This window comes from Rattus norvegicus, chromosome 1 (genome assembly GCF_036323735.1).
Source record: "Rattus norvegicus strain BN/NHsdMcwi chromosome 1, GRCr8, whole genome shotgun sequence".
NCBI lineage: Eukaryota > Metazoa > Chordata > Mammalia > Rodentia > Muridae > Rattus > Rattus norvegicus.
The window spans coordinates 116,471,066-116,495,228 of NC_086019.1; the positions used below are offsets into that span (position 1 = coordinate 116,471,066).

Consider the following 24,163-nt stretch of genomic DNA (forward strand, 5'->3'; position numbering starts at 1 on the left):
AAACCCGTCTGGACCTGGGCTCTTTTTGGTTGGGAGACTTTGTCCAACTCTTAAACAAGTACAAGCGTGTGCATGTACACACACACACACACACACACACACACACACACACACACACACACACACATCAAAATAACAGGAATTAACTCTCAACATCAACAGACTAACAGAGTGGGTGCATACACTGAATCCATCATTTTGCTGCATACAAGGAATACAACTCAGCAGCGAAGATAAACACGACCTCAAAGTAAAGGGCTGGAAAAAGGTTTTCCAAGCAAATGGACCCAAGAAACAAGATTCAGTAGCCATTCTAATATGTAATAAAAAATATTTTCAACCAAAAGTAATCAAGAGATGGGAAAGGATACTTCATACTCATCAAAGGAAAAAATTCGCCAGATGACATCTCAATTCTAAACATTTATGCCTCAAATGCAAGGCAATTTTCTTATTAGTGTTTGTTGCGAAGGATATGGCTCTTTGTGGGTGGTGCTACCCATGGCCTGGTGGTCCTGGGTTCTATAAGAAAGCAAACTGAGAAGCCACGGGGAGCAAGCCAGTAAGCAGCACCCATCCATGGTTTTTGCATCAGATCTTGACTTCAGGTTCCTGCCCCAACTTTCTTTAATATAGAAATGTAAGCCAATTAATCCCTTTCCTCCCAAACTTCCTTTTAGTCATGGTGCTTCATCACAACAATAGAAACTATAAGACACAGCATCCGGTCAGATTCCATTGACAGTTAGGAGGCAGAGAGGATTGAATGCAATACTCAGCTTTCCTTTCTAAGTACATAGCCCAGGATCCCAGGCAGGGAATGGTGATACCCATAGTGGGCAAGACTTCCTTCCTTAGTTAACAATCATTGTAATATCCCACACACATGCTATCACCCAGGTGATTTTTGGTGCTGTAACGTTGTCATTAATACTAATTATCACATTTGGCAAGGATGAAGAATCTCATTTGTCAAGTCTCTAGGTCCAGAACAGGAACAGACAGGTGATAGATTGAATACATCTGAGAATAACAGCCAAGGGAGGTGATCTATGCCAACTCTTGTTTGTATCTTGCCTTTGGTTCAGGACACTTCAGATTCTTTTTTTCTATTCATAGCGATATCTAGACACCCCTAAGATCCTCTTTGATGTTTCTCTAGCACAGTGGTTCTCAACCTTCCTAATGCCATGAGACTTTAATACAGTTCCTCATGTTGTGGTCACCCTCAACCATAAAGTTATTTTCGTTGCTACTTCATAATTTATATATTGTCATGTAAATACCTGTGCTTTCTGATGGTCTTAGGCAACCTCTGTGAAAGGGTCATTCCATCCCCAAATATGACCCACAGTTGAGAGAACCACTGCTCTGTAGTTAGAAGTTTGGATTCATGTTCAGGCTTATCACTCCTTACACTTGCTACCCTGACAAGCTTTTCAGTCTCCCTCCCATTGTTTTCTTTGTGAGGGCACTGGAATTCTTCCATCCCTCTGTTCTGTTCTGTTTCCAGTCTCAGAAACATCAGTTTCTCCTACACATACACTGTAGCAACGCCAGAGCAGCCTATCCACTCACTAAGCCTCAGGGCAATGAGTCTTTTTCTCTACTGCTTATGCACTGATGTCAGACCTCAGCTAAGTTGGTGGAGCCTGTGTTGTGCACTTGAATACTGAGGGCTCCAATTAGGGAGAAAGAAGAGGCTCATGGGCTTGGCCATGTACTGTTTTTCATGAACTAATAGCTGTGTGTGGGGGAGGAGAACTGGAAAGAGTAATCTGATTGACTGAATTGTGTTCTTTATCCAATCTATGAGGAAAGATTTATGTTTCTGTGCTCACAGCATGCCCTTTTATCAAAAAGTGTGCACACCTAAAAGCTTATTTAAGAGATCATTTATGTGAAGAAAATGCCCATCAGTGAACAAAACTAGGCTATGACATTGTTTCATGTGGCGTTTCCAACCCTCTTCATCTGCTGAGAGAATTTCCTACGAAATGTTTGAGCCTAGAGTCCCATGGTTCATGCTTAAGGTCTTGTTACACTGTTTCAAAAGGACAGAAATTGCCGCCCATAGTTCTTAGCTTTGCTTGCATTTTTTTCTAAAAGATACATGTTACTTGATTCCAACAGGGACCTTCTCAATTTTCCTTAACATTATATGGAACAGTGATAGCATCTGTGAAGGAATCATGCTATTTGCAGACAGATAACTCCTTTTCCAGTTGGCAATACATTTTGTTTCCAGACATTTGCAAAGCATTGACTTTGATGGTGACTGTATTCATCACATCACAGCCTCTGAACAAAAGAAAAGAGCAGAAACCAGCTTCCAAGATGAGCTGGGATGCTATTTTACTTTTTAAATTTCTGATTCCAGGTAACGGGACACTGATAGGAGCATCTGCAAATGTTGTTTGCGCAGGAATCGCAGAGCAGCATGGGTATGGATTCTCTTTCATGGAATTTTTCAGGTACTTCAAATATTAAAAAAAATCATTTAAGATGAATCTTTAAGGATCAGTTTCTTTAACTTATTTAATTAAAAACAAACACCAATCCATGCTGTTGAACACTTGGATATTAGTCATTTGGTGTTTAGAGACTTTGGTACAGGTGCGATGAACTCAGATCAAGGCACATTTGTTGCTAGCCTGGATTAGCTTCATCATATTCTGAATGAGCTGAGCTGAGTCAGTGGCTAAGAAACATTTGTAAGCTTGCTGGACACTTAATGTTTTTCTGTTCTGAAAATCTTCATGGTGGTTGATCATTAAAGTGGCAAGTGCATAGATAAAAGATGCTAGCAAGGACTCACGGGTAATGCTGAAGACTGGGTCTAAGCTAACCATGCTTAGGGCAGCCTGGAAGTAAGTGTTTCAAGTGTGAACAGCTCACGGGAGCACCACACGGAGATGGGCCCAGAGTTATTGGAAGCACAGCTGATATCTACAAAAGAAACTCTGTTCCAGAGAGGCTAGGTTCTTTCTATGTTCTTGGTCGTCTGTGTTTCTGTTTATGTAGTCCAGGCACACAGAGAGAAGAATGGAAGCAAGCGACCTGGGTGAAATGGTCCTGCCAAAACGAGTGTTGAGTCATGAAACTGCAACTTGGTATATGCACAGCAATGGACTTCTGCCAACCCTCATGTGAAGAGTTCTAACATGTTAGGCTAAGTGACAGAAGGACTATGGCTCTTGGAGAGAGACATTCCTACTCTAGAAAGTTGTTCCTCTGCAAGGTGCTGCTTGTCCAGGTCTGAGCTTGGATAAGATTGCTGTTACACATACTTGAGGACTAAGAATGGTGTTTTAATCCATGTAATACACAAGGCTCTCTGGAGGATCAGAATAAATTACAGAACGGGTACCAAGCAGTACCTACTCAGATCCTGGTGGCTGCTCAGCCCGTGAGATGGATGCTTCTGAGTTCCAACCTGGCATAAAAGATTCCTGCAGAGTTACTGGTATTCGGGTTTTATGGGAAGGCAAAAGAACTGGTGTCTGTAGATATACTTTCTTAGAAGGAGTGAAGGCAGAGCAGTAGGAAACTTCTTTTCCCTTGGATTCCTTTATATGTGGGCTAGGGGTTAGGCCACTATGGGTGAATTCTTTCAGGTAAACCTCTTTGGAAATGCCCTCAGAGACATACCTTGAGCTATCACTCTTATGCAATCTTAAACCCTGCCAAGTTGATAATAAAGTTCAATCACATTTCCTTAAGTTCTCTAAATTGTGATAATGACAAAGAAATAACTACTCCACAGATCATATAAGGACTTCCTATACAACTGAGAATTCACTTATTCTTTCCACAGAATATATGACAAAGTCTTTTGAAGAATATATACTCTTTGGAGCTCTCATAACACAATTTAAATAATGCTGAAGTGCTGATAGTCAGTTGATGTTATGTTACATGGAAAATAATAAAGGTAAAGAAAACATGAATATTCACTTAATACACACACACACACACACACACACACACACACACACACACACACACCCTCTTCTTTAAACTTTATTTTATATGTGTGAATGTTTTGCCTGCACGCGTGTATGTGCAGCACAGTGTGCCTAGCTCTTAGGGAGTTCAGCACAGGGCATTGGGTCTCCTGAAACTGCAGTTGTGAGGGTTTAGAACTGAGTACTCCTAACCACTGAGCCATCTGTCCATCCCTACAAAAACATTCTTTTTTATTTTTTGGGTTATTTTATTTATTTATATTTCAAATGTTGTCTCCCTTCCCAGTTTCTCCTCCACAAACCCTTCATCCCATTCCCCCTCCTCTTTCCCTCCTCTTTGCCTCTGCCACTCCTGCCTCACCCTTCTACCATTCCCTTATGCTGGGGCATCAAGCCTTTGCAGGACCAAGGGCCTCCCTTCCCATTGATGTCAGATAAGGCAATTTTCTACTACATATGTAGTTGGAGCCATGGATCCATTCTTCTCCCCCAACCCATGTGGACTTTTTGGTTGGTACTCTGAAAACTCATAAACACTGTTATTAATATCTGTATTGCTATCAGCATTCTTGTGCATTCTCAACAGAATGATCCACTAAAATTTTCTTATAGCATTCTGGAATATCTTCAGACCACAGCTCCAAACTCTTGCACATTCTCTTCCAAACAAGTCGCCCTAAACAACAAACCATATACAGAATTTATTAGATTGGCTTACACAATAGGCATTGATTATTCAACAATGTCCACCTGCACACTGGAGAGTAAAAGTACACACTAGAGACTCAGCTCATGAAGCAGAGTAATCCATCCATCCTAGTCTAATACTGAAAGCCTGCAAGTTCCCTGGAGAGCCACTAGTGTTTAATCTACCTTAGAAGACTGAGAAGATGAGAGTCTGGTGTCAGCATAGGATCACAGCATCAGTGACAGACACACTTGCTCAGAAGTATGTGAAGGAGGTGCATGGATACTGCTTTTCCTCCTGACCATGTATATTGGCTCGGGTTTGGAAGGATTTGCCTTTTTTGAGAACAATTTTTCGTCTTCAGTTTATCCTCTTCTGAAATGTACTTACAGACACACCTACTGGTGTATTTCGTAGGTCATTCTAGCAATCAAGACCAACCACCACACTCCATTTTCTATCACAATTTCATAATATAGCAAATACTTAAGTCTAGGTAATTTGCAAAGATTAATGGCTTGTTTATCTCTGAATTCTGGAGGCTGAACAACTTTTGCCCTTGCATCTGTTTGGCATCTGGTGCAAAGCCTGCTGGCTACATAACAACATGGAAAATGGCCTCCCAAGACGAGACAGAGCAAGTATGCCAGAGAGCATTTATTTTGTATAACGAAGCCATTCCATCAACAACCCATTAGATTATTAATTCATGAGATCACTCCATTTATGAGAGCGGACACCACGTGACTCAGTCACCTCCCGATGATTTTGCCTCTAAACACTTAATATATGAATTTCATCACAGCGAATTTGAGGGGCATAGTCAAAAATAGTAAGTTGTCCCCATGAAAACAAATCATAAATTTAGTGAGAATTGTTAGACAGTCTCCCAGCTCAAGAGAAACAAGGGGTATTGTAAATTTTGCTGAGGCATTAATCTGATGGACATTTCTGGGAGCCTGAGATGTGGGGAAAAGGCAGTGAACTGCTGCTCAAGACAGCATTGGTTCCAACTGTTGGTTTTCCCACTGGACTCTGCGCACATTGCTGATCTTGCTGCTAGGGAACAAGGTGCAAGATTTCGTGCTTGACCAGTTTATTCCCGTTCAGACTCACATCTGCCTGTGCTGATAATGAAAAGCGTAATCCTGAATGTGAAGAATTGTTTTAATAGTAATCACAGCAGTGGCCTCAGCAGGCTGGCTTGTTTCACGCTATTAGTGTCTTATCTTTGTGTTATTAGGGAGAATTCAGGTCCACTATACAGCCAAGAAAGGAGTAAGAGATGAGCACTGCCGTGGACAGCCATGGATAGAGACCTAGACCGGACAAACCAACTCTCCCTCATTTAGGCCGAGCTCTTAATTTCTGAAGAGCTATAGGCTGTCACCTCTTTGGTCATCCAGGTACAGGACTGGACGGCCTCTCTACTTCCTTTCTACTTTCACTGAGTAGGTAAACTTCATGATGATTTTGAGGCATTGACTTGGTCTCCTGGAAAGGTAGGACAAGCGCAAGCCTCTCAGGCCATGTGGAGTGCCTGTAGTTCAGCATCAGTGGATGGTGTGAGCATGGTAAGCCACAGTTTAAAGCTGTGATGACCTCCAGGATCCTGTTGACCTTCATTAGCCCCTCATGAATCGCATTTGATCTCTTGCATGGAAATTGAATGCCTCCATGGTCCAGAGCCACCACTACGTAGCAACTTGATGAGATCCTGTTTGAAAATAAAAAGCTAGAAGTGGGAGTATACTCATAAGTAGAACTCTTGTCTAGCATTTGTGAAAGCCCTAGGTTCAAACCACAATAATACAAAAGAGGGAAAACCTCTAAAACTCAGTTGGCTATATCTTCTAGTAATAGGCTTTCAAGTCTTTTATTTTATTTTTAAATACTTAAATTACAGTTTGATAATATGAAGGAAGAACTTTGGCTATATTACTTTGAGTACATTTATTTATTTATTTATTTATTTAATATATATGACTGATTTGCTGTATATATGCATGTGCATCATTTGTGTATTAGTCAGGGTTCTCTAGAGTCACAGAACTTATGAAATGAATCTTTTTCTCTCTATATATAAAGGGGATTTATTGGAATGACTTACAGGCTGCAGCCTAACTAATCCGATAATGGTTAGCTGTGAACAGAAAATCCAGGAATCCAGTAGTTGCTCAGTCCACAAGACTGGACGTCTCAGTTGGTCTTCTGTATATGCTGGAATCCAAGAGAAGTAGGTTACAATGCCAGTGAAGGAATGGATGTTCTAACAAGGCGAGGGCAAGCAAGCAAAGAACAAAATTTCCATCTGCTATGTCCTTATATAGACTTCCAGCAAAAGGTATGGCCCATATTAAAGGTATGTCTTCCTGCCACATGATCTGGATCAAAGGTTTGTGTCTTCCTACCTCAAAGGTCTAGACTAAAGTGGATTCACCAGTTCAAACCAAGCAGACACTCTCTTACGGGGGGGGGGCTCCATTTCTGGATTGTAGTTCATTCTGTACATAGTCAAGTTGACAACCAAGAATAGCCATCATAACTTGTGTGCCTAGTACCCAAAGAGGCCAGAAGAGAGTGTTACGTTCTCTGGAACTTGAGTGATGGATTGTTGTGACTATGTGGGTGCTGGAAACTAAAGCCAGGTCCTCTGTAAGAGCTACAAGTGATTTAACCATGGAGCTATCTCCATCCCTTGACTACTTTTTAGTTTTCATTCATATTTTAAATTTTGCAAAGATCTTAGATGTCCTTTGGCTTCTAGTTATCACCTATATGACCATTGGTAAGTTTATTTTCTTTTTAGGTCTTTCTCCATATACTTGCTACTTGATTAATTTCTGCTTTCTAGACAGAGAACATGTACTTATTCCTTTTCCTTGATCTGATTTGTTTGTCTGAAATCTGCAGTTAATCCTCCTGTATGTTCATCACTGGCTCATTTTTCAGAAGCTTGCCTAGTATCTTGATGGATGAAGTTTATACATTTTTTTTAAAGTCACAGTATTTATTTATTTTATGCATATGGGCATTTTCACCTGTATGTATGTTTGTATATCATACAAATGCCTGATGTCCACGGTGGACTGAAGAGGGCATTTGATTCCGTCCCCTGGAACTGAAGTTACAGATGTTTATGATGCTCTGTATGGGTGCTGGGAAGTGATCTAGTGCTTTTAACTGGTAAGCCATCTCTTTAGCCCAATGGATGAGGTTAATGTTGAATGGCTCTTATACAGATATTCTTTGAATTCCTGTGGATTTAAAGCTGACTTTGGGCACCCATACCAGATCGCAGGGTTGACTTCTCTTCTGTTTCTTTGAAGATGTTGCATTATCATCGCCTTTCTCCTTAGTTTCTTTTCCAGTTGCTGCGATAAAATTCCCTGAAAAAAGGGTCATACGGGAGAAAGGATTTATTTCAGCTCACAACTCAAGGACACAGTCGTGTGTGTGTGTGTGTGTGTGTGTGTGTGTGTGTGTGTGTTGGGGATTCTTGTCAGCGAGAGCTTGAGACAGCTAGACAGTGTGTGGTAATTAGGGAGCAGAGAAGGATGAACACTGCTCCCTTTCTTTCTTCTTTTCCTTTTCTGTGTGACAGATTCATACATTTCCATGACAATTTTTCCTTGTTTTCATGCTCATTCCCTTCTTCTCCCTTCCCCTCACCTACTAAAACCCTACTTTCCAACATGACCATCTACTACTTTCCTGTATTCGTTTTGTGTATGACTAACTGACTTGAATTAGAATATCTTGCCTGAGCTTGGCTGGGAGATATTTACTGGGGCTTAATTGATCAGTAATGATGTCACCAAAGGAAAGGACATCCTTTCCCCGGCACATTTCCCATACCCATCTTTGAAGAAATGGTGACGAGCCTCACCACCTGCAGGTCTTAAGCAGGTAACCCAGTTGCAGTGACTTCATGAAGTGCAAAGGCCATGTCATGTTCAAGATGTCTTTTTGCTTTGTGTCTTTCTGTCCTATGCTCTTATAAGATTTCTATTCCCCCTTTCACAATTTCCCTTGAGCACTGTGTGTGTGTGTGTGTGTGTGTGTGAGAGAGAGAGAGAGAGAGAGGCATCCCATCTCTTTCTCTCTCTCTCTCTCTCTCTCTCTCTCTCTCTCTCTCTCTCTCTTTGAATAGTTCTAGATCCCAGTCCTGGAAATGATTCTCTCCATAGAGGGTGGACTTCCTATTTCAATCAATCTGATCAAGATAATTCACCACAGGCATGCCCACAGGCTAGCTGGTTTTTCCCTAGAATGTAGATTCTAGATCTTACCCTCACAATTGTGCCCAGACACTTGTCCAGGTGATTCTAGATACTGTCCAGTTGACAATGGACACTGGCAACACATTTCTGGGGTGTCTGCTTGGAAATGCTTTCTGTCATATCTGAAAGATGCTGATTTATTTTGCCGCAGGCCTGGGGAATTTAAACACTTACCTTTGAATTCTCAGTTTTATCAGAATGTCCTCTGGTGTTCCATGGGCTTTATAACATGCAAGACTTTAATTTCACAGAGTTCTCTAGGATCACAGCTTTAACTATTTGTTATGTTCCTTGCTTTTTGGCTCTCTTTATGTGATGTCTTACTGTTTCACATTTCACTTAATTTTCATAAGAATATGGGAATGTTTTCTCTGTTATTTCAGTGTCCTTTATCTTTCCCCTTGACTTTACTCTTTCTGTAGCATCTTAGCATTTAATCTTCATTTATAGCATAATTAGGTCTTCGGATTCTCATTTAGTATTTTTGTCTGCTTCTGTTCTTAGTGTTTAAGGTTTGATTCAAGTTAATTTATCAAATCCCCCTGTTGTGTCTGAGAATATGTCATTCCTGCAGAGTGTTTCAGAGCAGTATTTTCTCAGTTTCCATTTGAATTTTTGGAAACATCTGTAGGGTGCTTATGTGTGCAGTTTTGCAATCCTTTTCAGTTGGATTCCTGTACTGCATAGACTTCTATGTGTAGTTTAATTGAAGTCTTTAGACTTTGATGCAAACTTCAGTGTCTGTCTTCTGAGATTTATTTCTTTATAGTGTTGTGAGGAATCCACGAATGCTTTGTTTCTTCTGTCTTACAGTGTTCTCCATTTTCTTCCCTCATTGCTTTTACCTTCTTCTCCCAGCCCTGAGCAGATGCATGAGCCTGTCTTGCTCTTTTCTGTCTCCTCCCCCAGCAAGGATACTGCCCAGACGGTCACGTGGAGACCTGTGAAAGGCACCACTCTCTGCATCCTGTGCTATTTGCTGCATTTCTTCATTAAGGCTGGCCTTCCTCATACTGGCTGTCATTTCTTCAATTTTATTCATTTATTGCTTCTTTGCTCTTTTAATAAGTCTTTGTTTTGTTGTTGTTGTGTGGTTGGTTTTTGTTTTTAGCCATGATAGTTGTTTGCACAGGCTTGGGGCAGGAGTGTGGGAGGAGAGATGATCCTGATGAGAACTGATGATTGTTCATGGTCTTTTCTGTTTGGTTTAGTAAGTCTTTTCATGTCTTTCATGAGCTATTGTGGCTGCTTTCATCATGTCTTCCAGAGCTCCTCCCTCTTTTGAAGACAAGAATATCATTAATCCTGTTTTGTACCTCTATTCTTCTGCCACACCCATGCACCTCTCCTTCATCGCCACCACCACCACCACCAAGAGTATCTTTGTTTTATTTCGTGGAAAGAGTACCCCCTTTTTTCCATTGAGGAGAATTATTTTATGACTAGAGATTGTTCTGATGTTGTCTTCTTTCCCTGGGCAGAAATGAAGTCTCCTGTGCATACTCCCATAGGGAAAGACTACTGGCTTTCACTCCTACTCACAGTATATACACATCTATAAAAGGTTGTTTTATCAATGGATGATGTAGAATTATTGCTATGTCTTTAAATGTGGAGACATATTAAATTAATTTTTCATGGGACCAAGTTTCTGTAAAGACTACATTTTGTTTTCTTTTGAAATTTATTGGAGCATAACTAACTTTTATGTGGCTGTAAAACACGAACAAGCTGATAACACAAAGCCAAAAGTGAAAATATATCCAGAGAATAGAGTGTTTAGAAAACACTATTCTTGAAGCTGATTTAAAGATGACCTGGCTTTACTTATTGTGGCCATCGACCAACACTGTCAGAGTAAAATTCTTTGTAGATTTATAAAACCTGCCTAGCTACTGCTTCAGGGACCTCTGGCTAGACATGTATATATTCTCAAAGGTCACAGCAGATGCTAATATATTACAGGGTCTTTTTCTAAAGGTTAAGCTTTGGGCTGCTATGCACACCCTTAAGGCAGCAGAGACAGAGTTCTTCCATCCTCCTGAGGGATGAAATCATACATAGAAGAGCCATGGTTTTTGAGTGTGAGTTTCAAATTTGGTCTCATCTACATATTTTGCTATTCAAACAAAGGAGAAAAGAAAGGAAGAGAGAGGAAGGCCATTTTTCCATGTAGCTCTTCTCCTGCTAGAAAAGTAGACATCTGTTTTCTTGGAACAACTGATAGTTTTTGTTTTTAAATTTCATTTATCATCATCATCATCATCATCATGGTTGTTATCATCATCGTCATTGTCATCATCATCATCATCACATTGTCACCATTACCACCACTACCGTTATCAGTATTGAGTGTGTATGTATTTGTACACGTACACGTGTGCTATTGAGCTTGTGGAAGATTCAGTTCATCAGACTTGTAGGACAAGCACTTCTTTTTTTTTTTTTTATTAACTTGAGTATTTCTTATATACATTTCGAGTGTTATTCCCTTTCCCGGTTTCCGGGCAAACATCCCCCTCCCCCCTCCCCTTCCTTATGGGTGTTCCCCTCCCAACCCTCCCCCCATTGCCGCCCTCCCCCCATAGTCTAGTTCACTGGGGGTTCAGTCTTAGCAGGATCCAGGGCTTCCCCTTCCACTGGTGCTCTTACTAGGATATTCATTGCTACCTAGGGGGTCAGAGTCCAGGGTCAGTCCATATATAGTCTTTAGGTAGTGGCTTAGTCCCTGGAAGCTCTGGTTGCTTGACATTGTTGTACTTTTGGGGTCTCGAGCCCCTTCAAGCTCTTCCAGTTCTTTCTCTGATTCCTTCAATAGGGGACCTATTCTCAGTTCAGTGGTTTGCTGCTGGCATTCGCCTCTGTATTTGCTGTATTCTGGCTGTGTCTCTCAGGAGAGATCTACATCCGGCTCCTGTCGGTCTGCACTTCTTTGCTTCATCCATCTTGTCTAATTGGGTGGCTGTATATGTATGGGCCACATGTGGGGCAGGCTCTGAATGGGTGTTCCTTCAGTCTCTGTTTTAATCTTTGCCTCTCCCTTCCCTGCCAAGGGTATTCTTTTTCCTCATTTAAAGAAGGAGTGAAGCATTCACATTTTGATCATCCGTTTTGAGTTTCGTTTGTTCTAGGGATCTAGGGTAATTCAAGCATTTGGGCTAATAGCCACTTATCAATGAGTGCATACCATGTATGTCTTTCTGTGATTGGGTTAGCTCACTCAGGATGATATTTTCCAGTTCCAACCATTTGCCTACGAATTTCATAAACTCGTTGTTTTTGATAGCTGAGTAATATTCCATTGTGTAGATGTACCACATTTTCTGTATCCATTCCTCTGTTGAAGGGCATCTGGGTTCTTTCCAGTTTCTGGCTATTATAAATAAGGCTGCGATGAACATAGTGGAGCACGTGTCTCTTTTATATGTTGAGGCATCTTTTGGGTATATGCCCAAGAGAGGTATAGCTGGATCCTCAGGCAGTTCAATGTCCAATTTTCTGAGGAACCTCCAGACTGATTTCCAGAATGGTTTTACCAGTCTGCAATCCCACCAACAATGGAGGAGTGTTCCTCTTTCTCCACATCCTCGCCAGCATCTGCTGTCACCTGAGTTTTTGATCTTAGCCATTCTCACTGGTGTGAGGTGAAATCTCAGGGTTGTTTTGATTTGCATTTCCCTTATGACTAAAGATGTTGAACATTTCTTTAGGTGTTTCTCGGCCATTCGGCATTCCTCAGCTGTGAATTCTTTGTTTAGCTCTGAACCCCATTTTTTAATAGGGTTATTTGTTTCCCTGCGGTCTAACTTCTTGAGTTCTTTGTATATTTTGGCTATAAGGCCTCTATCTGTTGTAGGATTGGTAAAGATCTTTTCCCAATCTGTTGGTTGCCGTTTTGTCCTAACCACAGTGTCCTTTGCCTTACAGAAGCTTTGCAGTTTTATGAGATCCCATTTGTCGATTCTTGATCTTAGAGCATAAGCCACTGGTGTTTTGTTCAGGAAATTTTTTCCAGTGCCCATGTGTTCCAGATGCTTCCCTAGTTTTTCTTCTATTAGTTTGAGTGTGTCTGGTTTGATGTGGAGGTCCTTGATCCACTTGGACTTAAGCTTTGTACAGGGTGATAAGCATGGATCGATCTGCATTCTTCTACATGTTGCCCTCCAGTTGAACCAGCACCATTTGCTGAAAATGCTATCTTTTTTCCATTGGATGGTTTTGGCTCCTTTGTCAAAAATCAAGTGACCATAGGTGTGTGGGTTCATTTCTGGGTCTTCAATTCTATTCCATTGGTCTATCTGTCTGTCTCTGTACCAATACCATGCAGTTTTTATCACTATTGCTCTGTAATACTGCTTGAGTACAGGGATAGTGATTCCCCCTGAAGTCCTTTTATTGTTGAGGATAGCTTTAGCTATCCTGGGTTTTTTGTTATTCCAGATGAATTTGCAAATTGTTCTGTCTAACTCTTTGAAGAATTGGATTGGTATTTTGATGGGGATTGCATTGAATCTGTAGATTGCTTTTGGTAAAATGGCCATTTTTACTATATTAATCCTGCCAATCCATGAGCATGGGAGATCTTTCCATCTTCTGAGGTCTTCTTCAATTTCTTTCCTCAGTGTCTTGAAGTTCTTATTGTACAGATCTTTTACTTGCTTGGTTAAAGTCACACCGAGGTACTTTATATTATTTGGGTCTATTATGAAGGGTGTCGTTTCCCTAATTTCTTTCTCGGCTTGTTTCTCTTTTGTATAGAGGAAGGCAACTGATTTATTTGAGTTAATTTTATACCCAGCCACTTTGCTGAAGTTGTATATCAGCTTTAGTAGTTCTCTGGTGGAACTTTTGGGATCACTTAAATATACTATCATGTCATCTGCAAATCATGATATTTTGACCTCTTCTTTTCCGATCTGTATCCCCTTGATCTCCTTTTGTTGTCTGATTGCTCTGGCTAGAACTTCAAGAACTATATTGAATAAGTAGGGAGAGAGTGGGCAGCCTTGTCTAGTCCCTGATTTTAGTGGGATTGCTTCAAGTTTCTCTCCATTTAGTTTAATGTTAGCAACTGGTTTGCTGTATATGGCTTTTACTATGTTTAGGTATGGGCCTTGAATTCCTATTCTTTCCAGGACTTTTATCATGAAGGGGTGTTGAATTTTGTCAAATGCTTTCTCAGCATCTAATGAAATGATCATGTGGTTCTGTTCTTTCAGTTTGTTTATATAATGGATCACGTTGATGGTTTTCCGTATATTAAACCATCCCTGCATGCCTGGGATGAAGCCTACTTGATCATGGTGGATGATTGTTTTGATGTGCTCTTGAATTCGGTTTGCCAGAATTTTATTGAGTATTTTTGCGTCGATATTCATAAGGGAAATTGGTCTGAAGTTCTCTTTCTTTGTTGTGTCTTTGTGTGGTTTAGGTATAAGAGTAATTGTGGCTTCGTAGAAGGAATTCGGTAGGGCTCCATCTGTTTCAATTTTGTGGAATAGTTTGGATAATATTGGTATGAGGTCTTCTATGAAGGTTTGATAGAATTCTGCACTAAACCCGTCTGGACCTGGGCTCTTTTTGGTTGGGAGACCTTTAATGACTGCTTCTATTTCCTTAGGAGTTATGGGGTTGTTTAACTGGTTTATCTGTTCCTGATTTAACTTCGATACCTGGTATCTGTCTAGGAAATTGTCCATTTCCTGAAGATTTTCAAATTTTGTTGAATATAGGTTTTTATAGTAAGATCTGATGATTTTTTGAATTTCCTCTGAATCTGTAGTTATGTCTCCCTTTTCATTTCTGATTTTGTTAATTTGGACGCACTCTCTGTGTCCTCTCGTTAGTCTGGCTAAGGGTTTATCTATCTTGTTGATTTTCTCAAAGAACCAACTTTTGGTTCTGTTGATTCTTTCTATGGTCCTTTTTGTTTCTACTTGGTTGATTTCAGCTCTGAGTTTGATTATTTCCTGCCTTCTACTCCTCCTGGGTGTATTTGCTTCTTTTTGTTCTAGAGCTTTTAGGTGTGCTGTCAAGCTGCTGACATATGCTCTTTCCTGTTTCTTTCTGCAGGCACTCAGCGCTATGAGTTTTCCTCTTAGCACAGCTTTCATTGTGTCCCATAAGTTTGAGTATGTTGTATCTTCATTTTCATTAAATTCTAAAAAGTTTTTAATTTCTTTCTTTATTTCTTCCTTGACCAGGTTATCATTGAGTAGAGCATTGTTCAATTTCCACGTATATGTGGGCATTCTTCCCTTATTGTTATTGAAGACCAGTTTTAGGCCGTGGTGGTCCGATAGCACGCATGGGATTATTTCTACCTTTCTGTACCTGTTGAGGCCCGTTTTTTGACCAATTATATGGTCAATTTTGGAGAAAGTACCATGAGGAGCTGAGAAGAAGGTATATCCTTTTGCTTTAGGATAGAATGTTCTATAAATATCCGTTAAGTCCATTTGGCTCATGACTTCTCTTAGTCTGTCGACATCACTGTTTAATTTCTCATTGATGAGAGTGGGGTGTTGAAATCTCCCACTATTATTGTGTGAGGTGCAATGTGTGTTTTGAGCTTTAGTAAGGTTTCTTTTACGTATGTAGTTGCCCTTGTATTTGGGGCATAGATATTTAGGATTGAGAGTTCATCTTGGTGGATTTTTCCTTTGATGAATATGAAGTGTCCTTCCTTATCTTTTTTGATGACTTTTAGTTGGAAATTGATTTTATTTGATATTAGAATGGCTACTCCAGCTTGCTTCTTCTGACCATTTGCTTGGAAAGTTGTTTTCCAGCCTTTCACTCTGAGGTAGTGTCTGTCTTTGTGTCTGAGGTGTGTTTCCTGTAGGCAGCAGAATGCAGGGTCCTCGTTGCGTATCCAGTTTGTTAATCTATGTCTTTTTATTGGGGAGTTGAGGCCATTGATATTGAGAGATATTAAGGAATAGTGATTATTGTTTCCCTTTATATTCATATTTGGATGTGAGGTTATGTTTGTGTGCTTTCATTCTCTTTGTTTTGTTGCCAAGACGATTAGTTTCTTGCTTCTTCTAGGGTATAGCTTGCCTCCCTATGTTGGGCTTTACCATTTATTATTCTTTGTAGTGCTGGATTTGTAGAAAGATATTGTGTAAATTTGGTTTTGTCATGGAATATCTTGGTTTCTCCATCAATGTTAATTGAGAGTTTTGCTGGATACAGTAACCTGGGCTGGCATTTGTGTTCTCTTAGGGTCTGTATAACATCAGTCCAGGATCTTCTGGCCTTCATAGTTTCTGGCGAGAAGTCTGGTGTGATTCTGATAGGTCTCCCTTTATATGTTACTTGACCTTTTTCCCTTACTGCTTTTAATATTCTTTCTTTATTTTGTGCGTTTGGTGTTTTGACAATTATGTGACGGGAGGTGTTTCTTTTCTGGTCCAATCTATTTGGAGTTCTGTAGGCTTCTTGTATGTCTATGGGTATCTCTTTTTTTAGGTTAGGGAAGTTTTCTTCTATGATTTTGTTGAAGATATTTACTGGTCCTTTGAGCTGGGAGTCTTCACTCTCTTCTATACCTATTATCCTTAGGTTTGATCTTCTCATTGAGTCCTGGATTTCCTGTATGTTTTGGACCAGTAGCTTTTTCTGCTTTACATTATCTTTGACAGTTGAGTCAACGATTTCTATGGAATCTTCTGCTCCTGAGATTCTCTCTTCCATCTCTTGTATTCTGTTGGTGAAGTTTGTATCTACAGCTCCTTGTCTCTTCTTTTGGTTTTCTATATCCAGGGTTGTTTCCATGTGTTCTTTCTTGATTGCTTCTATTTCCATTTTTAATTCCTTCAACTGTTTGATTGTGTTTTCCTGGAATTCTTTCAGGGGTTTTTGCGATTCCTCTCTGTAGGCTTTTACTTGTTTATTAATGTTTTCCTGTGCTTCCCTAAGTGTGTTCATGTCTTTCTTGAAGTCCTCCAGCATCATGATCAAATATGATTTTGAAACTAGATCTTGCTTTTCTGGTGTGTTTGGATATTCCGTGTTTGCTTTGGTGGGAGAATTGGGCTCCGATGATGGCATGTAGTCTTGGTTTCTGTTGCTTGGGTTCCTGCGCTTGCCTCTCGCCATCAGATTATCTCTAGTGTTACTTTGTTCTGCTATTTCTGACAGTTGCTAGACTGTCCTATAAGCCTGTGTGTCAGGAGTGCTGTAGACCTGTTTTCCTCTCTTTCAGTCAGTTATGGGGACAGAGTGTTCTGCTTTCAGTCGTGTAGTTTTTCCTCTCTACAGGTCTTCAGCTGTTCCTGTGGGCCTGTGTCTTGAGTTCACCAGGCAGCTTTCTTGCAGCAGAAAATTTGGTCTTACCTGTGGTCCTGAGGCTCAAGTTCGCTCATGGGGTGCTGCCCACGGGCTCTCTGCAGCGGCAGCAATCAGGAAGACCTGTGCCACCCCTTCCGGGAGCTTCAGTGCACCAGGGTTCCAGATGGTCTTTGGCTTTTTCCTCTGGCGTCCGAGATGTGTGTGCAGGGAGCAGTCTCTTCTGGTTTCCCAGGCTTGTCTGCCTCTCTGAAGGTTTAGCTCTCCCTCCCACGGGATTTGGGTGCAGAGAACTGTTTATCTGGTCTGTTTCTTTCACGTTCCGGCGGTGTCTCAGGGACAGGGGTCCTGCCGCTCCTGGGCCCTCCCCCACGGGAGCCCAGAGGCCTTATACAGTTTCCTCTTGGGCCAGGGATGTGGGCCGGGGTGAGCAGTGTTGGTGGTCTCTTCTGCTCTGCTGCCTCAGGAGTGCCCACCTGACCAGGCGGTTGGGTCTCTCTCTCACCGGGTCTGGGAGCAGAGAGCTGCTGCGGGCCAGGATCCGCGGGTGTGGGACTTCCGCTAAACACAGAACGTGCCCGGTCCTAGAGAAATTCTGCTTCCCTGTGTCCCAAGCTCACCAGGCAGCTTTCGTGCAGCAGAAATTTTGGTCTTACCTGTGGTCCCGAGGCTCAGGTTCGCTCGTGGGGTGCTGCCCAGGGGCTCTCTGCAGCGGCAGCAACCAGGAAGACCTGTGCCGCCCCTTCCGGGAGCTTCAGTCAGGACAAGCACTTCTAACTACTCTGTCACTTAGCTGGTTCTAAGGAGCAACATAGCTGGTTCTAAGGAGCAACAGGTCTTCTTAAAGTACCCTATCCCTTATATCCCTGTTCTTAACAGGAGACCTCTCCAGTTGGTTTGTGCTAAGATTTCAGTTTAGGGATGATTCGACTTGGGTAAGTTGATATATTAAACATAAAGTGCTACTGATCAACCATCTGATAATGACTATAGTTAATGGGTGAGATGCTGGGCAGCTGGAGAGCACTGGGGAGCTACCTGGGAAATAGGCAAAATCAGCCTAGATAGATAGAGGGAGCCTCAAAATTCTGAATACCCATGGGAGAATGCAGGAGAGGTGGCCCAGTTTATTCAGTGTGTTCCATATTTTAAAGGATTAAAACTAATTGGAGTATAATTAATTGGTTTGTGAGAACTATGCCTCAGTTGCTTACTTTTGGTCCAGGAAGTTACAATCCACCACCTCGGGGTTGGGGAAGAACCATTGAGATCTCCTAGGGCTGATACAGGGATAACAAAGCTCAAGTTGAAAGATCAGCACCAGCAAACTGCGGTCGAGGTACCGGAGGGTGAAGTATCTTATCCTGACTGTGCAGTTGCTATGACAGAGTGGGAACTAGAAAGGTGGCCCAGCCATTAGAGCACTTACTGACGTCCCAGCAACCACATGGCAGGCTAGAACTGTGATGGGCTACAACACATTCTTCTGGCTTCTATGGGCTAGCACTTTCTCTCTCCCTCTTTCTCCATATATATGTGTGTGTATGTATGTATGCATGTATGTATGTATATGTAATATATTATATATATAATCATCTAAACATATCTGTCTGTCTATCTATCTGTCTGTCTATCTATCTATCTATCTATCTATCTATCTATATCTGTCTATCATCTATCTGTCTATCTATCAGTCATCTATCTGCATGCAAAAAAATGCTCATGCCCATAAAATAACAGTAGAATTTAAAACAAGAAGCCAACCAAAGGTCCTGGGTGCCATAGCCTGAGAATAGAGCCTGAATCCCAAGGTATCAGAGCTAAGAGAGGATCTTTGTTGTATCATCTATAGTTCAGTTATTGTGATTGCATGTGAACTTGTTCCAGAATGTAGTAGTTAAAAGACAATTATATCACTTAAAAAAAACAAGAATGTTTTTTATCTGTAGAAAACATTAAAATCTTCTCAACAATCTCCAGTCACTTTCAACAAACTCTTCCCTGTATTCCCTTGACTAGCTAACAGTGTCCAACTATATTACATCAGCCTCAAGTTCACAATGAAGACGGAAAAAGTGCTTGAAGCACTAAATGGGGAAAAGGAAAGGCCAACAGACACATTACTGAGCACCATTTCCCTTACCTTAAGGTTCAGAGGTGTTTCTCAAGTCTCTGGAAAAGATAGGTGATTAGGACGAAGGAATCTGAGTACTTTGGGATATGGCACAGGTTATCAGAGTCCCTAGACTAGAAGATGAAATGAGTAAGAGGGAGAGAAAGTGGGGCTGGGAAGGGAGGTGGGAGAGATGGAGACAGAAAGGCTGTACCTGGAGGAGATAAAGTCTCTGGAACTTGTCATGAGTTCAGGGAATGAAAAGGAGCAGCCACAGTCTGGAAGATGGATTAGGGAAGAGAAAATCTGGGAGTTTATACCTTCCAGGAGGTGGCACTAGGTCCTACAGTAGTAGGCACCAAGTAACCTCCAAGGTTAAGCCAACTGCCTTTAAGAATTGGCACCCGTTTTTGACAGATTCTGATCAACACTCAGAATTTCAGAGTGTATGAGATAGGACTGCAGCCACCCCAGACGACTGAGCATCTCAGGAAATAAAGGACTACAAAGCTAAGTGAGTCTAGAAAGTCAGAAACCAAGTAAGTAACGCTATCACCAAGTGAAGAGATTTCCATATTCTCTCACAGCTTTTTAGTCATTTCCTAAAGAACAACCATTCTGAGAGTTAATACCCATTGTTATTTACTGTGCAATCAAACAGGGTGACCATGATCAAAGCCCATTTTTCTCCCCTGAAGCCTGTGGTGCCTCAGTGACTTGGAACACAGCAGGCAACACGAATGTTATAACTTTTCTGGAGGGGCAGGGAAATGGGATCAGATCCTAGCTAGCTATACATTTAAGTAAACAAGCAATACCAAACTATGTAGTCATTCAGAAGCCCTTATACTAAAAAGTCATAACCTGCAGACTGATGGAGCAAAGCAGGTTTCTGTAACTCAGATGCCCTGAGTCTGGGAAGAGCTGGGTTTGGTCTTTCTGGTCAGTTTTTATTTTGATCTCAGGCACTGGTACTGAAGATGGCTCTTCCTTGCAGGAAGAGACTTCACATAAACACATCTCAGGATCTCAGGGTCCCTTCCACCATGCCTCAGTTTGCCCTCCCTCTCCTTTCAGTTGTCTACCTCCTTCCTCCTCATCTTCGTGCTATTCTTCCTCGTCCCGTCTTTCTTCATCTTCCTCCTTCTCCTCTCTGCTTTTGTCCTGCTCTTCAGAATCTGTTTTTGTTTTTGTTTTGTTTTTTTTTGGTTCTTTTTTCGGAGCTGGGGACCGAACCCAGGGCCTTGCTCTTCCTAGGTAAGCGCTCTACCACTGAGCTAAATCCCCAGCCCCCAGAATCTGTTTTTGTATTCGTCCATCTCCTTTTGCTCCGAAGCTTCCTTCTTGCCTTTCTGCTCCTGGCCATATGCTTCCAGAGCTTCTTTCAGTGGTGTTAGGAACCGCTGGAACTCCGTCTCTTCCATGGCTGACAGCACATCACTGGCATCGAGAGTCGTGTGCTTTCCTTTCATAGCAAAGTTACTGGCACAGGATATGGCATACAAAACGAAGACACTGGTGGTGAGGGAGATGGCACTTTGGTCCTCTTGGAGATGATGATAACCGGGAAAGCCTCCTTGAGGATCCTGGTAATGACGGCGTTGAGCAGATTTAGGTCCTCGGGCTTCTCCGCCATTGCCTTCACTGAGGCCCGGCATTCCTTCTCAGGTCTCCTCGACAGACAGTTCTGGTGTCTGGACTTCCCGTGTCACTCCAATTACATCATTTTTTTCAAATGTTATCCCCTTTATCCCCCTCTCCCATATGCCCTCCCCCTGCTTCTATGACAATTACATCACTTTTACTGTCCTATTGTTACCCAGTGTGAAAGAGCCAGTGTACTTCTGTTCTCAGAACTACTGGGGTCTGCTTAAGTCAGTGGGCTTGAATCAGTTATAAAAACTTGCTTATTCCTTATTGTGTTATTCCTCATCTATGGCTGCAGAGACTCAAACATCTAGGGATGCTATGCTAGAGACTCCTAGGCCTTTTTCTGTAACCATATCATGGCCCTTCCATGCAAAAGTAGAAATACTTTTATTTTATTATTAATTTTGAAGTAGTGTTTTAAACATTTCCTTCCCTGTCTTTTCCCCATCCCAGTCCCTCAATCATTTCCCACAGATCTCTCTCAAATTCACGACCCTCTCAAATTCATGAGCTCTCCTTCTTATTGTACAACACACACACACACACACACACACACACACACACACACACACACCCCTCCCACACACAGTTTATGGAGTTCATTTCATGTTACTTATATGTGTTTGTGTTTAGGGCTGATCACTTAACTCTAGCAGGGGGCTAGTTCCTGGAGAAACATGTTACCCCTTTCCCAGTAATCATTGATTGCCTGTAGTTCTTCATCTAGAAGTGAGGTTTTGGGGAATTTTCCCCATCCTCATTAGTGTGTTAATTGCTGTCATTATGAAGGTCTTGTTTAGGCAACCATATTGTTATGACTTCCTTATCATGTCTACAAGACACTACCTAGCACCAAGCATCCTGGAGGTTCTCCAGCTTTTCCAGTATTTCTGTCTCCTCTTCCATGATTTCCCCTAAGCATTAAGATGTGGAGATTTATTTTCAGATGAATCACTGGGGATAGGCATCTTATTCTCCACATTTTCACCAGATGTGGTTCTTTGAAACAGCCTCAATTTGCTGCAAAAGAAGCTTCTTTGATGAGGGATAATAAAATACATATATACATACATATACACATATACATACATGCATATAAATTCTTATGTGTATTTATTTTCTGGGGCAATGTCCTATAGACTACATAGGAGGAAGCCTATAATCTGATCGGTTGCCAAATCTATTGTTTCTGAGTTTCTTTGTCTCTTCTGACTTTTCTGTATTAATAGGAAAAAAACCTTTTATCACTAAATTCAAGTCTGTTTTCACCATAAATGCTTATCTAATTGTATTAGCTCCTCAAATGATGAGAAAATTTTTGTTATAGTAAATAGACCTTTTTATGTTTTATTACCTGTGAATCTGGGCCGGACTTGCTTTGATGACCCAGAAACTCGTGTTTTAGATACGAACACTCTTACTAGTCCTAAAAGATTTGTTGCTGCTTTCATAGTCGAAATTACTGCTTTAATTGCAATCTTAGAATCTGTCATAGCCTCTGTACTGTCTTGGCTCAGCAAATACATCCTGCAGAACATGTTAACCAGTTTTCTAAGAATATCTCCTTAGTACTTATTACACAAGAAAATATAAACAATAATTTAGAGGGTAAGATAAATGCATTAGAAGGAGAAATCTTGTTTATAGGTTATCAAATTCAAAATATTAAGGTTAGATTGACTTTTCCCTGTCATTCGTCATTCAAATAGATATGTGTCACCTACTTCAGTACAATTCATCTGAGGTGGCATGGGAACACGTTAAATCTCATCTCCAATGGTTTGTGGAGTAGTCCTGATCTGGCAATAAATATGCAGCTTTTATATTGACAAATTTCAACTTTGAGCCCAATCCAATTAAAATCTACTTGAGTCTCAAATGTTGCAAATAAATCTTTGCAGTCTTTGAAATCCTTTGTCTCAGGACAAGGCTTTCTGTCTTTCATTATTAACTTGGGAATAATTCTGGAAGTCGTTCTCATTTTAATTCTTGTCCTTTCAGTCAACTTCCACAGGATTAAGAAATGCCATGCATGCCACAAGCCTTCAAGTTAACAAATACGAAAGGGGAGATGGCACAGTCATGACTAGTGAAAACCTGGTGAGTGCCACAAAGCCAGCACAGCTGTCTGACACAATTTAGCAAAGCTGGGCGAGTGCAGTTGTCTTTTATTTTGGGTTTCTGATCTCTATGTGTTTCATTTGTGGGTGGCTTTTTATATTATGATTCATTCATGCCTTTTCCTCAGAAAATTATTTTGGCTCCCAAAGAAGTAACCTTACATGGCCTTACTCAGGAGTCTTCCTTGCCATAGAGATTGTGAAAAGTACAAAAAAGTTAGATAGCCCCAGGGTCTCTTGGCACACCTGCCCCTAAGCAAACCCAGAAACATTAGGTTGGCAACAGGTCAGATTACAGGCTTTCTCCTTTATGTGGTCTACAGGGAATTGTCCCCCAAGACCAAAAACATAGTAACAAAGTTCATTTGCTTAAAACAACCCCTGATAATACATATAGGTTATATAAAATTAAGATGAAAGAAAAATAAGAATTTGCCAATCATAAGGAGACTGTCTCACATTAAATTATTGTGGGGTCTTTAAACTAAAAGAACAAAGAGAAAACAGATGAATAGAACAGGTCAACCTGCAACCTGGGAGAACTTTCAAGTATTTAAACTAGGCTAGCTCACAAGTTGTACTTCAAAAACTGTGGATTGTTCCAGGTTTGGGAACTCGTCAAGACTGAGTCAGATTTTTTTTTAAAATCTGTTTAGTGTTCTACATATATGCTTACGTAGTGTCTCTCTCTCTCTCTCTCTCTCTCTCTCTCTCTCTCTCTCACACACACACACACACACACACACACTGGTTATACATTTTACTGGTATATAAACTGGCTGTAGTAGGGTCTCTTCTAGTGTCTGTGACCTGTACAACCATTGGTAATTGTCTAGGTTTACAGTACCCAGCATGAAGTTCCTCTTATTGTTCATTCTTTGCATCTAATCAGACAGCAGTTGTTACTCCCAAGATAAAGGTTCTATTATTGTTCTGTTGGAGCCATCTTGGGAGGCCACTGCCAAGATATAGGCGGTTTATATCTGAGTTAGGTTTCTATTGCTGTGATAAACACCATGACCCAAGCAGCATGGGGAACAAGGAGGCTA

General features: G+C 41.1%; 1 protein-coding gene and 1 pseudogene across 1 annotated transcript in view; one reads left to right on the forward strand and one right to left on the reverse strand.

Moving 5' to 3' along the window:
* Oca2 (OCA2 melanosomal transmembrane protein) overlaps positions 1-24,163 on the forward strand; it is a 329,813-nt gene that overhangs the window by 219,040 nt on the left and 86,610 nt on the right. Inside the window, exon 23 of the mRNA NM_001271493.1 lies at positions 2,381-2,474. Coding sequence (NP_001258422.1) covers positions 2,381-2,474 — 94 coding nt within the window. The remainder of the gene's footprint in view (positions 1-2,380; positions 2,475-24,163) is intronic.
* Pole3-ps1 (DNA polymerase epsilon 3, accessory subunit, pseudogene 1) lies at positions 5,716-20,980 on the reverse strand (annotated as a pseudogene).